The sequence below is a fragment of the Balaenoptera physalus genome (assembly GCF_965194825.1).
Source record: "Balaenoptera physalus genome assembly, chromosome: 4".
Classification (NCBI taxonomy): Eukaryota; Metazoa; Chordata; class Mammalia; order Artiodactyla; family Balaenopteridae; genus Balaenoptera; species Balaenoptera physalus.
The window spans coordinates 98,774,140-98,787,400 of NC_138891.1; the positions used below are offsets into that span (position 1 = coordinate 98,774,140).

The 13,261-nt window shown below is 37.9% G+C and overlaps 2 protein-coding genes across 8 annotated transcripts in view; one reads left to right on the plus strand and one right to left on the minus strand.

Annotated features, from left to right (window-relative positions):
- The window catches only part of CMSS1 (cms1 ribosomal small subunit homolog), a 392,074-nt gene that overhangs the window by 256,119 nt on the left and 122,694 nt on the right, over positions 1-13,261 (minus strand). The gene's annotated exons all lie outside the window — the stretch shown is intronic.
- Positions 1-13,261, plus strand: part of FILIP1L (filamin A interacting protein 1 like) — a 304,455-nt gene that overhangs the window by 175,753 nt on the left and 115,441 nt on the right. For all 3 annotated transcript variants that reach the window (XM_082460321.1, XM_082460323.1, XM_082460322.1), the window contains exons 3-4: positions 7,494-7,746; positions 8,495-8,668. In XM_082460321.1, coding sequence (XP_082316447.1) covers positions 7,504-7,746; positions 8,495-8,668 — 417 coding nt within the window. In that variant the 5' untranslated portion in view covers positions 7,494-7,503. The remainder of the gene's footprint in view (positions 1-7,493; positions 7,747-8,494; positions 8,669-13,261) is intronic.

A 13,261-nucleotide genomic window follows, 5' to 3' on the forward strand; every position in this document is an offset into this window, starting at 1 on the left:
ATTGGCAGGCAGATTCTCAACCACTGTGCCACGAGGGAAGCCCCAACAACAGATTTTAAGAAGACTAAATGAGTTAATTAAAAGAAAGCATTTAGAACAGACTTGTATTTGTAAGTACTGAACTTAATGTAAGCTACCATTATTATTACTTTCTTCTTTAAATTGGAGTAGTTTTGATTGGTTACCTCAACATCATAGTAAATGATCAAGACCAAAACCAATTTCTTTCACTGAGCCTTTTTGAAGTTCTTTTATACAAGGACAATATCCTCTTTCCACCATTCAAACATGAAAATAAACAGGTACACAGAGACTAAATTATGTTTACCTCTCAATTATATAGAATAAACAGTTTTTGCTATCTAAAGATTAATAAAGAATGATTAAGAAAATTCAACTTTTATAGTAAAGAGCTGGCTAGGGGCATGTATATTGGGGGGAGATGGTAGGTAGAATAGGCCTCAATTGACATTTGGTCATTTTCTGTAACTATATTAAGTAAATAATTGCAAATTCTCTACTAGTCCTTCTTCTGCATGAACACATCCTTACCAAGATACACCACGATTTTAACCAGCTTGAGCCAAAGAAAAACTGACCGAGGCCACCACATAGGAAAATAAAGTAGAATCCGCTTCTCAGGGCCAACTACACTGTATTTGTATCCATAGAAACAAGACAACAGAGAAGCAGAGAATTCTAAAGCGGGAAGTCCCGGGACCTCAGAGATCATCTAGTCTCAGGCGTAAATCCTGCAGTCAGGGGGACCCACTGGGGAGTAAGGAACAAGGTAGAGGTCAAGACAAAGAACCCCTGGTCCTTGTTTCATCCTGAATGACCTCATGGGGCCAACCTAGACTAATATCCTCATTTTACAAGTGACAACCAGAGCTTTGCTAATTAAAAGCAGAGTTGAGATCAGAAGCCATGTTTCCTGATTCCAAGTCTATCGCTCTCTTACAGTCCTCAAGGCTGCCATTCTATGGCTCTGAGAGTCACAGATAATCAACGCATTAGGCTGTGTTAAATTTGACAACTAAGCAGTTTTTCTCCCTGCAAAACCATCAGGCATTATGTCACTACCGACACTTTATGAAAAGAGTAAGGCATCATTATTTGGTATAAGCAAAAGCAACTTTCCATTCTGTTGGGTTTTTTTTTCTTTGTAACCTGAAAATCCCAAACCACTGTTGCCATTCCAAAATTTTTCTTTTCCTCAGTATGCAAGGCCAAGCACAGATGCATTAAAAATTTGCCAAGAGAAACAATGAAGTCACTGATAATACAAAGCATGAGAGTATCATGAAATTCATGTCTTTGTTTTCTTCCACTCGATACTTAATTACTTCTCATTACTGATCATTTTGTGGTTGTTGGCAGAAGGGCAAGGAAACTCCACCATTGTAAACATGACGAGACACACACTCCTCAGTAGACCAGAAGTCTGCACACGATGCGTCTGTTCACAAACCCAATGTGAGAGCCAGCAAGAATGTTGATGCTATTTTCCCTAGCCCTCAAAGAAGACTGGTGGTTTCAGAAAAACTCTAATCAATTTAAAAAGAATAAACATGGTATAAAAATGTTTCAGGTCATTCCTTTTTTATCACTGATAAATATCATCATTGGCAAATGATCTGTGCTCTCCTGGCAGATTTCACTCAACTCACTTTAAGAATGAGGTGAGAGGGAATATAGCCAATATTTTATAATAACTATAAATGGACTATAACCTTTAAAAATTATGAATCACTATATTGTACACCTGTAACATATAATATTGTACATCAACTTTAACTCAATTTAAAAAAAAAAAAGAATGAGGTGAGGGAAGATAGAACATATACAGAGATCCATTCAGTTTTCTGTAGCAGTTCAGGGCTGCCTTAAACTCGAAGAGCACTACTTATGAGCAATGCTTAGCAAGCTACCCTGCTGAATAGAAACTTACATTATCTTGGAATTCTGGAAGGCATACCTTGGATAAGATTAATGGTGGTAGAGGAATCTTTATTGATTAGTAGCAGAATACAAGTTGATTCTTATCAGTAGGCTATTGTTCCACATATGAATATGTGGGTAAGAGGAAAGCACAGGAATGCATCACAGAAATCATAAAAATAACCTTACGCTTCCAGGAAACTAAAAGAAGAACCAAATATATTTTACCCCTCTTTTAAACTAGATTTTTATTTGATTTTCACAGAAGTCTGAATCTGTAAGTGTGACAGACCTAGAGTTTTTCAAAGATGGCTGCAGTTAACTCTTCCCCATCCTCTGCAATGTGACTCTGCAGCTCCTTCCATCAAGAGGCGAATCTATTTCCCCACTTCCTGAATTTGGGCTAGCCTTGTGTCGTTCTTTCACCAATAAAAATAAGGCCTTGGAGTCTCACACTCTTGAGATGCTGACCTGAGACCGCCATAAGGGGAAGCCTGGTCTAGCCTACCAGAGGTTGAAAGCCCATGGGGAGCAGAGATGAGATGATCCAGCTGAGATCTAGCCCAACTAGCTGACAGTCAGATATGGGAGTGAGCCCATCTTAGACCATTCACACCCAGCTGAGCTGCAAGATGACTGAAAATGCAGAGTGACCCATACAATTTTGAGCCACTGTTATTTAGCAATGTTATCTAAGTTGTGGGATAGGCCACAAAATAGAAAGAGCAAACCATTCACTCTGTTGAACAGCCATTAGGTATGAAGCATCAGGTCAGAAACCCCATGAGACATATGAATGGAGACTATTAATATTTGGTGGAAGACATGGATGGCCCTGCCCTTCATGTGAGAACATATCTGTAAATAAAGTGGTATTTAATATTTATGTTTTAAACATATCTGGTCTACATTAACAACCTTCCATTACTCCTATAGGCCAGAGCAATGATCTTCCTGAGGTGTTTAAGACAATCCAGTGGGGTGGGAGAAAAATAATTAGATATCTTATTTTTTTATTAATATTTTTCCTTTTTGAATATGTTTTCATAAGGTACATAGCATATATTAATATGCTAGTATAGGAATATTATTTATAAATACATAAATACACACATAATGGGGTTTTCCACAGTCATAAATCTTATATGTCCTCAACCTTCTATCCCTACATAAAAATATACTCCTTCTATGTCTTTGCTTTTCTCAAATAAATAAATCCTTCCTTGGCTACGTAGGGGAGAGTCAGTGACAACTACTGCCACAGACCACTGTTCATCTGTACTGTAATTACTGATAAGTAATCTCTTCAGCAAGGCTATAAGCATTTTTCACACATGGTGTCTGTATCCATTTCAGACAGGGTGTCTATAGCCATCTGTCTTTGGCAGTACAGTATAATACCATGACACATGATTTTTAAGAGCACAGGTTCTGGAGCCAGGTTGCCTGGATTCACATCCCAGTTCTGCCTCTTATTAGCTGTGTAACCTTCATGTGTGCTTCCATTTCTTTACTGTAGATGGAGATAATAATATTCCCTACCTCATAGGGTTGTTATAAGAATTGAATGAGTTAATAAATGTAAAATGCTTAGAAGAATGCCTGGCATGTAGTAACTGCTCAGTAAGTATTAGCTGTCATCATCATTACCACCACCATCACCACCATCACTGTCTATCTCCAGCGTCTAATAGAGTAAATAAATGTGTGATGGAGGGAAGTAAGAAAGAACATGAGTTGTAGAGAAAACACATTATGTGACTTGTTAAAATTTTGAAAGTGAATGTTTTAAATTTCTCCAGATGGACACTGTAACTTCAAGGCAGGGTGTCCCACTAGTATCACTTGATAGTTGGTTTGTTACTGACAAATAAAATATGTAAGTAATAAACACGTAAGGCAGTAAACACCTTCAAGTTCTGCTTTTACATCCTGATTGTTATGATGAGGCTATTGAAAATTCTCAGTTGAAAATTATTGCTGGGATTATTTCCTTAAGCATTGTCTTTTAACTGTGATCTCTCCTCTGGTGAAAATCAAAAGTCACAGGTCCATATGTAGTCCATATGTAGCATTTAGATTTCTGTGGATTTCCTATAAGATGCAGACCCACAAACCCATGTCTTTTAAATATACTATTGATAATCTATGCTAAAAGAAAGGCACAGTGGCAAGAATCGTTATACATCCTAGGAGAAAGGGGGCCACAGAGATCACCTCCTCACCCCCCTCACTTCACAATTCAGGGCACTGTCCTCAGAGAGGGTCAGTGTCTTAACTAATCCCATAGCTGATTTGTGACAGAATTCTTTTCACGTGACTTCTGTCTAGTTCAGTGCACTTTTCATGATCCCAGATTTACGAACTATTTCCATAAACCTTACATTTGAAAATGTATCACTTGTATTAAGGGAAGTAAGGAAGCCACACCATAAATAACCAATTTAGTGCACGACACACAGTGGGTCTTCAATAAATGCTTGTTGAAGGGTGGGTGGAGAGATGAATGGAGGCTTAGCTGGTTGGCTGTGAAGTCCTCAAGGTTCCTAAACTGTTCTACACTCAGGTTTCTCAAGTGGTGCCAGCAAGCTGGGAGTGGTAAGAGTCACTTCTTAAACAGAGTACCCAAGAAAGACACAAAGCCATTCTTTCAATCTTCTTTTCTTTCCCCCTTTATTCACGGCCCACAACTCATTAGATGAAAGAGGTAATCAAATAAACTTGCTTCAATTCTTGAAATTTTTTTCTAACTATAAAGGTAATAGAGAAATGCTATAAAATTGGGGGGAATAAAAATAAAGTTAATAATAATGTTAATAATAAAAGCTAATGTTTATTGAGTGACAATTTTGTATGAGGTATGTTGCAAACATTTGACATGTGTTGACTCAGTTAATCCTCACACCAACTTTAGGTTATAAATATACTACTACTATCATTCTCATTTTACAGATGAGAAAGGCACAGAGGTATTAAGTAACTTGTCCAGAGTTTTATAGCCAATAAGTAATGGAGTAGAGATTTGAACTCAGGCAGAGTGGTTCCAGAGTCCATGGTCTTAGCCATTCTTTTATACTGCCACTGTTCAAATTCTGCTTTCCAATGCAAATTATAAAGAAAAGAACTGACTTAAAAATTGATAAACTTGACTAAATTAAAACGTAAAACTTCTATACCACAAAAGACATAAAGTGAAAATGTAAGCTACAGACCAGAAAAGATAACATCAAAACATATAATCAACAAAACAGTAATTTATAGAGTATGTAACGAATTCCTACAAATTCATAAGAAAAAGACAAATAATACAAAAGAAAAATGGGCAAAGACTATGAACAAGCAATTTATGAAGAAATTCAAAGGGCCTCTAAACACATAAAAGGATGCCTGCTCTCATTAATTATAGAATGCAAATTAAAAAGTCAGATACCATTTCACTTACCATATTGGTAAAAATTATAAATTCCCTAATAGCAAGCGTTGATGAAGATACAGAGCAATGAGAACTCTTACACTCTGCTACAAATTGGTACTCCATTTAGGAGAGCCAAAATCCCATTCCTATGCTGTAAAGAACACTACCTGAAGAAATGGATGTTCACAGGAAAAAAAAATGTACAAGAATGTTCACAGCTGCATTTTTTCTAATACTAAAAAAAGTAAACTATTTAAACATCCATCAACAGTAAAATGGATAAGTAAATGGTGGCCTATTCATATAATGCAATACTATATAGCAGTTAAATATGTAAAATAAGTAAAATGGAGCAAGAAAGAAACTCCAAAATATAGGATGAAAAAACATTTTCAGAATGATACATTCAATATGCTGTATTTACATTAGATTTGAAAATCTGCAAAGCAATACTATATACTGCTCAGCAATATATACACATGCATTAAAAGTATAAAGTAAAGTATAAAACATGTGTGGGAATAATAAATACCAAATTCAAGATGGTTACTTCTGGGGTAGGGCGGGTATAGAGTGGGTTAAGGAAGAGGTACATAGGGGCTTCTACTGTATCTATAATATCAATATATTACTTAAAAAACTGTTTTCTAATTTATATAGTACATTAGGATTTTACAAATCTGTGTGCTAGCATGTAGTGATTCATTATATTTCCATACTTTTCTGTATGCTTGACCTTTCCAGATTTTTTTTTTTTGGCCGCGCTGTGCGCGGCATGTGGGATCCTAGTTCCCAGACCAGGGATCGAATGCATGCCCCCTGCAGTAGAAGTGCAGAGTCCCAAGCGCTGGACCGTCAGGGAATTCCCTCCAGATTTTTAAAGAAATATTATCACAAATGAAAAGCAAGGTACCAATAATGATGAAAGGGACTTCCCTGGTGGTCCAGTGGTAAAGAATCCACCTTCCATTTCAGGGGACACGGGTTCCAACCCTGGTCGGGGAACTAAGATCCAACATACCACGGGGCAACTAAGCCTGAGTGCCGCCACTACAGAGCCCACGTGCCCTGGAGCCTGGGTGCCACAACTAGAGAGAAGCCCGTGCCACAACGAAGAGCCCGCACCACAACGAAGAGCCTGCGCCGCAATGAAAGATCCCCACATGCCATAACTAAGACCTGATGCAGCCAAAAAAACATAGAAAATAAATAAATAAAATAAATAAATATTAAACAAAAATAATGATGAAAGTTTCATGATTTGTAGGAATGCGTAAAATTAACAATCTGCTTCAACATCACTGAAGCAGACTATAAGTTCACTTGATATTTTCTCTTTCCATTACAAACCTCAAAGGTGGAAAAAATTATCTTGCTATTGTAAATTAATTTGGATAATTATACAATCAGATGTGGAGCTAATATGTCCCTCAAATATTAATTTATTTTATATTGTTTTCATAATGGTTAACTACTATAGGCACTAGTGTTCTTATTTTGGAGATAAGGGTCCTAAATATAAATCCTTGACTTATCTGAGGTCAGCTCTGGAATTTTAGCAGAATGTCAAGGATACAGCCAGGGACCAAGCCTTCATTCCTTTAATATTAGACTTTACTGTCATAACAAAGTAACCCAAAGTATTTTGTAATTCTGATGCTTCTCTCTTAAAGCACCAAAGGCTAAGAAATTTAAAAACTCTTTTTAAACTTCCACAAGGAAACACTATAGTGTGAATCTGAAGAAAGTTAGAACAATTAGCAAATTTACCATTTTACAATTATGTTAAGTACGTCTTATGTAAGCACTTAGGCCTAGGTTGGAGGTATGACCCAGGTCCCTGAGGTGGAATGCTTGGTGGATGAAGTTCAAATACACAGTCTGTTTACCCATGGACATAAGTGGCCTTAATCAAAGCAGAACACATTTTTTAAAATGTTGATTTTAAAAACAGAAGTGTAAATAAGACTGTGATTTATGAATCTGCTAATGCCCTTCTCTGCTGTAGACTTCAGAAAGATCGAGTCTTTGGCTGTGGTAAATATAACGAGAGTGCAGACTTGTCAAAGCAGTAATAGGAGCTCTTATTAAAACTCTACTTCCACTAAGAGTTACAAATTGTCTTCCTTCTTTCCAGCCCTTAAAGAATGCGTTCCAGAAGCAGTGACACGGAGGGCTCAGCCCAAAAGCAATTTCCAATACATAGTGAAGACTACAGTTTCCAAGGTCCTGAGGACATGAAGCAGAGACAGCAAGACAAAGACCCCACCAGTGAGTCGGATGCAATCCTTCCATATCCTAAGTCACACAGTGGTAATGGCCACCAAGGAGAAGACCTCTCAAGAGACGACCTATTATTTCTTCTCAGCATTCTGGAGGGAGAACTGCAGGTCAGCTGGGTTAGAATTATACCCCTCATGCTTCAAGGGGAAGGCTGCTTATGAATTTTGTGTGGTGGCTGCCACAGAAATAGATATTTGTGCTTCATACTTGTATATACATGAAAGCAAAGTGTAAGTACACATTCACAGAATTCTCTTCTGGCAGCATGAAGAGCAATTAATCACATCTAAAAGGGCTGTTGTTATGACATGCAATTGGCATGCACATTGTGAAAGGTCACATCCTCTGCCCATGCTGCTCACAAGCTTCAGTGCACAGGCACGTATGGGTAACAATAATAGCAGATGACTTCTGGACTGGTTTAAATAACAATAGGTGCTTTTGTACCTCACATGAACTGGCTCCTAGACTTGCCCTGGCATTATTAACCTACACAAAAAACTAAAAACAGCTGCTACATATATAGGAGAATCTTATTTCCTATCCCTGAAAATGAAAATGCCAGTCCATTGAGGCATATCATGTTATCTGCTTGTCAAACACAATAAAAAATGTAGAGTCTCCCCATGTTGTATAGTGATCACTTTTAAAAACATTATTAATGTGTAACTAGACTGTAAGAAGGATGAAGTAAAGGGACATAGTTTTGCTACCTTTTCTAAAAGGTGCTATAACCAAATATGATTTGTCTATATTTGAAGGAGAAGAGAAAAAATACTCAACTGTACAAGAAATCACTTGCAGAGACTGCTGGTAGATAAAGTGGGCTTTCTGAAATGCTTTTTGTTCCTGCAGGCTCGAGATGAAGTCATAGGCATTTTAAAGGCTGACAAAATGGACTTGGCTTTGCTGGAAGCTCAGTATGGGTTTGTCACTCCAAAAAAGGTGCTAGAAGCTCTCCAGCGAGATGCTTTTCAAGCAAAATCTGCCCCTTGGCAGGAGGACATCTATGAGAAACCAATGAATGAGGTATGTATCACATCAGGGGTGTGCACCGAGTAAGCTCACCAGCCAGTAAAGCACTAGGCCTGGCAGGTAAGCAGGACATGTAACTCCTTTTTCGATTATTTATAGTTGTATGTTTAAAATCTACCCCAGGTAGATAAATACTACATGTTCTACAGGAAAGAAAAGGAGAATAAATCATGGATGGGATGTTCCCACTGGGTTTGTTTCCTGACATCAGACTAAAACCTAACAAATGCAAGAGAATTCCTCTCTTTTTCTCTCTCCCCCTCTTCCCCCCTTGTATAAACACATAGACACACAGACACACACAGATACACACAGAGAGACACACACACTCAGACCCAGACATACACACACACACACACACACACACACACACACACACACACACACACAGAGGAATCTGCACTTCTTTTGGAGATCTGAAGGCAATAATAAAAAACAGATAAAGTTTAACCATAGAAGTTAATTTCTTTGAAAACACTTAAGTATTATGTCATAGAAATTTTGAGCATGAATGGAAATGATCTGAAGAATTATCCAGGAAACAGAGTTTTAGGAAGCATACATTTTAGATGAACACATATCCTCTTTTTCCTCCAAAAGTTTAATGACAGTAAAGACTTCTCCCCACCAAGTATGCCCAACAGGGACAACAGCAAAGATGAACAGTCTCAACACGGCCACCACTGCACAGAGATACAGCACTGCTTGCTCTTTTACTTGTTGACATTTCTGAAACTCCCTGGCATCCTTACTTTATTCTTCTATTTTCTTCTGAGACCTCAATGGAAAATTTCATAATTTTTCATTTTTATAAAAAGGAAACAACTAGGAGCATAAGTTAAGGCTAGAGAGAGTGAAAGCAAATTTTGGGTAAATTTCCCCCACATACGCTCTGGCAACCTACCTCAGGACTGACCTCTAATGTCCTTGCTATTCTTGTCTTGGGTGTCTCATGACAGAAGCCTACCATCTTGCCAAATTGTGAAGGAGTTTGGTCATATGGATCTGCTTCTCTGAGGGGTGAGGATGAGACCACCCAAAGTCTGTTGATTGCGCTTTAATCCAAATTTTAAACAAGAGGAGCCGAAGCCTCATTCAAGTCAATAGTGTTAAAACTGTATTCTGGCTCCCAACACAGTGACTGTGAAACAGCATTAAGCACAAATTCCCCAACCAGTATAAGTGCAAATGCAAGTTAATTATCACTGAACATATACTCACAAAACTCCACAAATGGTACAACCCCTCAACACTTCAGAGTAAAATGAAACAGAATAATTCCAAACTTATCCTGAAATCAGTAGGAAAAGTTTTAGTTACTTTTGTAACTAAATAATTCTATTGTACACGCGCAAAACTGGAAACACCCTCTCTGCAAATGCTTGCAATCCTAACTCTGCAAAGTGTCCCTAAAAGTTATCCATAATTTGGCCCTGCTTTATAAATCCAACCTTCCTTGATTACTCAACCAACAGATACCCCTACACACACACACACACACACACACACACACACACACACACACACACACACACACTTCTCACATTCCCATCTCCATGATTTGTCCGTTTTCTTCTCTTGCCTACTTCCCCCTGATAGATTTCTCTCCTCAGCTACCAGTCTCTCCCAGTTCCTTGAAGCCTCTATAATTCTATCTACCCAACAACCCAGTTGCCTACCTTTTTCCTCTATCTAGGAAGTAATGGGTGAGGGGGGATATCCAGAAAACAAACAACAAAGGGAAATTCTGACTAGGAGTCCCTAGATAGGGCTGAAGAAAAGAAAGAAAGTGGGGTGTTCCCACTAAGACCATACCGGGGGCACCCTAATTACATTAGGGTAAGGATGTGCATGCTAAAAATTTATTATTTTGTTTTCCTCCATCTTCCTCCTTTTATTTTCCTCATAACGTTCTTTTTAAAAAATGTGAAAAATCTCAACCATGTCTAGGGTAAACTAAAGGGGATTTATCTATTCATAAGGCAAAATACCTTAGAAAAACAAACTGTTCTCAGCTATGTCATATGTTAGGAACACTGACTTAAGGTGGAGGCCTGCAAGCTAGAACAAAGGATGTGGATGGGGAGAGAGGGAGGGAAAAACTCAGAGTCCAGAACAGTTTTAACCTCCTATTCCTTTCCAACCTAGGCTTCTATACTAAAAGTTACCTTAAAAAAGATACTTGAGTTAATGGCCTAACATATTCTTAGTTCTTCCAAAAAAGGTATCAAGAAAAATATAACAACAGTTTGGATTTATCAAGGTACTATAACAAAAGAATCTGCATACCTTATTAGCATTACCTTAGGGCAATTCTTAAAGTATTGATACTTATTTTAAGCAACTGTGTAGTTCAGCTTTTAAATTTCATTTCATAATTTTCATTGTATAAAAATAGTTGTGCTTACTGTCTTCAGGGTGCTTAATGTCTCTTTTAAGAGTGACAGACAACAAGTGATCACACAATAAGTATATAATACACACTATGTTAATTTTTGTGGTGAAAACCACAAAGCACTATGAGGGAGTATAATGGGGGATTGAATTTAGAAGAATCAGGAAAGCCAAGTTCCAGAGAATGAGTAGGGGTTACTCAAGTAGAACATAAAGAAATTCCATTTCCAGAAACATTGTGGATGACATATCATGAAATCATATCACTAAAAAATACATAAAAACATTAGATAAAATATCTAGCATACTCTTAAGTGCATGGATGAGCTTTACATGGAGCTAGAGAAATCCTGGAGCCAGGAACTAAAAAGGGAAATTTCCACAGACTAGCTTCTGGCTGCACATATTTTCAATCTTTCTCTTCTATAATCCACAAACTTCCAGTGCTAGGAACCAAAAGACATATTCATTTTGCAATATAGCCTCTGGCTTTTCACTTTTGACAATGGCTGGGTGAGCTGGCACAACCAGAATGCTACCAAGATTGACAGTAGAAAGGTAGATTGTGAGAGTGACCTGAAGCTCAGTAGATGACCAAATAAGAATGACAGAAGACTATCACCATTCAGGGTGACAATAAAACAAGGAAGGGCTTTCAGAAGAGTCCGGCAGGGGTCATGCAGAGACAAGAATCATGCCCCCATTTCCAGTATCTGAGATACTGAGGCAGTGTGAGAAAGAGCAGTCTCTATTTTAGGATTCTAGCATTATCCAGGAAAACCAGGTTTCAGTAAAGACAGGGAAGAAGATGGAACATTTTATGAACAGCATATTCGGTTACCTTTGATCTACTAAAACAGCCAAATAATTTCTCTACTGTCTGAACTAGCTTTATCTCTACTAGTATATTCAGGGTATCAAAGAAAAAGACAATCTTCAAAGAGCCAACGAAAAAGAACAAAGAGAACCAAAGTCATAGCTCAGAAAGAAGATAAAGCCCCAAATTAGGGTGGTCTGTGACTCAGGAGCTATTAAAACAAAGGTCATTATTCTTTCCTAAACATATATTAAGCAACCAAAAGCAAAAAGACTGACGATCTCTCTGTCCTTCATTCTCTTTGACCACGGGAGAATCCAACCTATTGGAACACATTGGACTTCCTTCATCCTAGGCAAGGAGTTGGATTGTATTAGCGGTTGTGGGTAGGATATGACATCAGGGAGGCTAAAATGATAAGCTTGTCATTGCATAGTAAACATTAACGAGTTATCTTTTTAATCTTTCTTCCTGACACTCCCTAAAGTGACTGAGTCTTCCTGTTTTCTTCCCCAGGCTTCATTCAATCCACAAGTGGGGCTAGATCAAAAAGGGGCAGTGGTTCTTTGATAGTCCCTTAGTGCTTAATGATACACCACCTTATACTGCTCCTAATTGTTTAGTGTGTATATCTTATCTGCCTAGTAAGAGTATAAGCATTGAGACTTTAAAATTCTCCCATGGCAACTATCATAGTACTAAATACATATAGCATAATAGACACTTAATAAATAGTTGTTGCCTTGAGAAAACTGTGGCAATAAAATTGATCTTAGAAATCAAGCCCAACCACTACATTTATAATCGAAAAACCTGAAGTACACAACGGTTAAGTGGCTTGGCCAAGCACACACACAATTGGTGGAAAATGAAATGAGTTCAGACAAGCTCAGGTCCATCATTTGATCTGTAGGAAAGAAGAAGAGACTGAATTGAGAACAACTGGCATATTTTCTAAGAGGTATTCTGGGTATGGAGAAACAAAGGCACAGAATAAAACTTCAAGCATAAGCTAAAACATATCTAGAATCACTTACACTTTCTTTGGGAACTTTCCCTCTGCAAGGTCACTATTTGACACCTTTCCAATTTCTGCTGTTGACAAACATGAGGTCCTTAGCACCAAACAGCATGCAGTAAATATAGGCCATTCTTCAAGAGTCATGGAAGGTGAGAGAAGGAAAACCCAGAGAATTAGACATTTCACTGATATGAAGGAGCAAATAATTCTACCCAGGAGTGACCAGAGAAAGCCATAAAGGAAGAACAGGAAAAGTTTTGGGTGGAAGCGGAAAAAGGTTTCTATGTCCTGGCACTGAAAAAAGCAGTCTTGAAGCACCACGGTGTGTTCTAAGAACTACCTGAAGTCTGGTGTG